This window comes from Perkinsus marinus (assembly GCF_000006405.1).
Source record: "Perkinsus marinus ATCC 50983 genomic scaffold scf_1104296936126, whole genome shotgun sequence".
NCBI classification, from domain to species: Eukaryota; Perkinsozoa; order Perkinsida; family Perkinsidae; genus Perkinsus; species Perkinsus marinus.
The window spans coordinates 1-3052 of record NW_003214246.1 but is presented as its reverse complement, the minus strand read 5'-3'; the positions used below and the strand labels follow the sequence as shown (position 1 = coordinate 3052).

At 50.2% G+C, this 3052-nt stretch overlaps 2 protein-coding genes across 2 annotated transcripts; both read left to right on the top strand.

The window, feature by feature from the left end:
• Window positions 1-228: 228 nt before the first annotated feature.
• Pmar_PMAR008312 (hypothetical protein) lies at window positions 229-1037 on the top strand (the record flags this gene model as incomplete). The annotated part of the gene is made up of 5 exons (XM_002783776.1): window positions 229-304; window positions 422-526; window positions 573-740; window positions 789-869; window positions 915-1037. Coding segments are annotated over 5 exons (553 nt in total), but the record flags the coding sequence as incomplete, so codon positions are not given.
• Window positions 1038-1936: 899 nt separating this feature from the next.
• Pmar_PMAR008311 (hypothetical protein) lies at window positions 1937-3052 on the top strand (the record flags this gene model as incomplete). Its single annotated transcript, XM_002783775.1, has 7 exons — window positions 1937-2030; window positions 2073-2228; window positions 2274-2346; window positions 2437-2529; window positions 2590-2743; window positions 2790-2881; window positions 2922-3052. Coding segments are annotated over exons 1-7 (766 nt in total), but the record flags the coding sequence as incomplete, so codon positions are not given.

The following is a 3052-nucleotide window of genomic DNA, read 5'->3' as shown; positions in this document are numbered from 1 at the left end:
CATTTATGATGGTATAACTCACAAAGAACTCCACTTCGGGCAGGATGCCCAACGACATGGAGGAGATTGACTCGTCCTTTCATCAGTTCGCGAAGCCGCGAGGCGTGTGGTCTCTGGCGCATTCCATGTTCGCGGATGATGACAAGTCAGTGCTAGAAGTGTTATCTGACGAGGCTAAGGCTCAGTAACTCGTCGCGCTAGCCACAGTCTTATGCTTGGTAGTGGCAGGTACTTCCGATTTAGAGAGGCTCTTGAAGAGTGTCAACAGGAATACGATGAGCTTGTGGCAGGAGTTTTTTCCACTGTAGGTTTGAATGCTCTCCGTCGCTTGTTACGTTATGGGATTGATCGACTCAATTTGATGAATAGTTGTCTGTGCTTTCCAGATCCTCTGTTGGTTCAGAGATGTTCTTGCTTTCAGAACCTGACCGATCGGAGTAGCAGCGAGGACGAGGCTAAGCATAGGGCGAAGCGAAGGAAGGTAGATTCGTCAAGGGGAAGAGGAAGACCTAGGAAGCTAGAAAAGGTGGGAAACGTCATGTATAGTAGAGATTGCCCACACGCGTACTCAGTCGGCCGATGATGAAGCCCTGCTGAACGATAACGGCTCGTGGCTCCTCTCAATGCGAGGGCGAGCCGGTAACTCTGGTGTCATGCAGCGCTTCTCGGACATGCTACAGGAGTCTCCCCAACTACATGGTGCCGATGAGGACGATGAAGAGCTTGAGACAGGGCTGCAGGTGGGTCTTATAACTGTGAGAGGTATCGTGGACTCGTAAAGTACTCAGGCACCGTCCGTTGTGTGGGCTAAGATACCCGGAAGAGGCCCATCCTGGACACCAGCGGTTCTTACGCATGTTCTCCGAGGGGTGAGTGTGCCCATAGCGTTGTGGTTATTTGAGCATTGCTTTCAGGCCGCCTCCACAGCACCGTACATGGTCTACTTCCTCGAGAAGGAGCAGTTGCCAGTGGCTCATTTGCGACAATCACAGTCAGTGTGGGAGGATTCGCACGTGGTCAACAACATGTGTTGCTGACAATATGAAAATTCTGGGGAAATTTTGGGAAATATTCGTTGAACAACTCTGCTCGAATTCGTTATAAAACTTCTATAATCAGTGACCTCAGCTGAGGAAAGCGAATGTGCATTCGTCCAACGCCGATCACAGTGAGCGGCTTCAACTTCATCATCGTCCACCATCTCCTGTGTAGAAGTGTTGGCTCGGTCCTCGGAGACTCGTCAACAGCCGAATCAGGAGAGGAAGAATCTGTGAAGGAGAGTAGCACAGTGCATACGGAAAGCTCTGAAGAGCAATTGGTCGAAAGTGAGCGAACAGTTTACACTTCGTGGTTACACTTGAAATATCATCAGACGTAAGCCTTATGAAGGAATGCCCGGCAAGTTGTCAGGAGTTGGTGACTATGGACGAGCACGGGCGACCCATCTCCGATTGGCTTAGGGACTTGATGGCCCGTCGAGTAAGCAACCCTGCAGTCGGGCCTGAGGGCGTGCGTATGCTGACACTCATGGGTTGATCTCAGCTGAATGCAGAGGAGCAGGATAGAGCGCCGAAGTTCAGTTGGCTGGAGCGCAACGCTATACAGCCGTGGAACTGTCCTCGAAAACAGGACTACCACCGAATAGTGAGTTTCCAACAGAAACTCATGGGGTAAGCAGCGGTTGACGGTCAGATACAACGAGCGCCGAGTCATAAGAAACGACATCTTCTAGATGCTGTACTTTTCGGCGATGCATTTTACTCGGGGGAGTGAGTCTTCACTGTGTATGTTGGCTGATCGCCCGGGAATGCTCTCAGGTTTGCTTCCTGTGGAAGGAAAGGACTCCCGACACACATTTTCAAGGAATATCTCCGCTTGCAGTAAGCTCGTGAGTGAACCGTGATGGAGTTACTTGTATTTTGTGAGGAAACACCAATCGCATATAGAAGCCCAGAATAGATCTATGGTTGCGAACGAGCGTCTTTATACTGAGATCTTTACAAAAAAGTACCTCGAGCTGTGCATACTCGGTAAGGGTGTCACTACGGCCGGCTCTGAAGTCTTCTTGATAGAACTACAAGGTCGTTGCCTTGGGCGAGCGAAGCAGTTCGTTGAAGCTGTGAAGGACGAACACTACGGAGGTTGGCATTTGATTGCAGCGCAGGACTGGCCAACTGATGAGCAAGTACGTCAAGGCCTTGAGGAGGATGTGATGTTGGTATATGCTGGTGAGTAGTAGTAGTCGTAGTTGCGATAATTGGTCGAATATGCAGGTTCGGTATTGACTCGAGAGGAGGCAATGCAGATGGAGACAGCCAGTGAGAACGTTCATACCGATGATAACAGGTAGGTCTCGGATTTTTCCAGTAGTTCCTCAACGAAGAGCTGTCTGGTGTGATAGTTATCGTGGGAATAGTGTATCATTCGATTTGGAAGGTACGTGGCGGAGATACCCAACTCTAACTTCATGTGGGACTTGTACTCAAGCAGGAAAATGGTGGAGACTGAGCACAACTTCTTCGTCAATGGGTGAGTTCTGTCGGCACTCTGTGAATTCTCTCCTTCCCTTGTAGTGTGATGCTTGTTCAGGGCGCAATACGCCGATCCGTCATCCCTTATGTGGAGTATAGGACCGACGGTAAACCACGAGAGGGTAGAATATTGCAAGTTGGAGCCTCGGCATTGTGAAGTTAAATTGCGGAGAGCTTCCTCAAAGAACGGGGATGAGAATCAGTGGCTTCGGGTGAGACGTTCGCTGGTGCCAATTTGAGGAAAGAGCTCGGCCTCAGGGATTCTGGCTGCAGCGAAAACGAGGCGAGATAATCACCGAGGGCGAACCGTTGTTCTGGTCTTACGATGGTGGAGCTGGAAAATTCGATAGGTGGGTTTGCAACGGCGTTGGTGTGGAGTGTCCACGACAGAGACTTCAATCTAATCGGCGCCCCTCCACCACAAGGATGGATCTCAACTGAAGAGATCAAGAGCCGACGACGACGTCGTGGCGGTGGTCATGATAAGAAGTTTGAACATCTACGTTGGTACATTAGTGTAA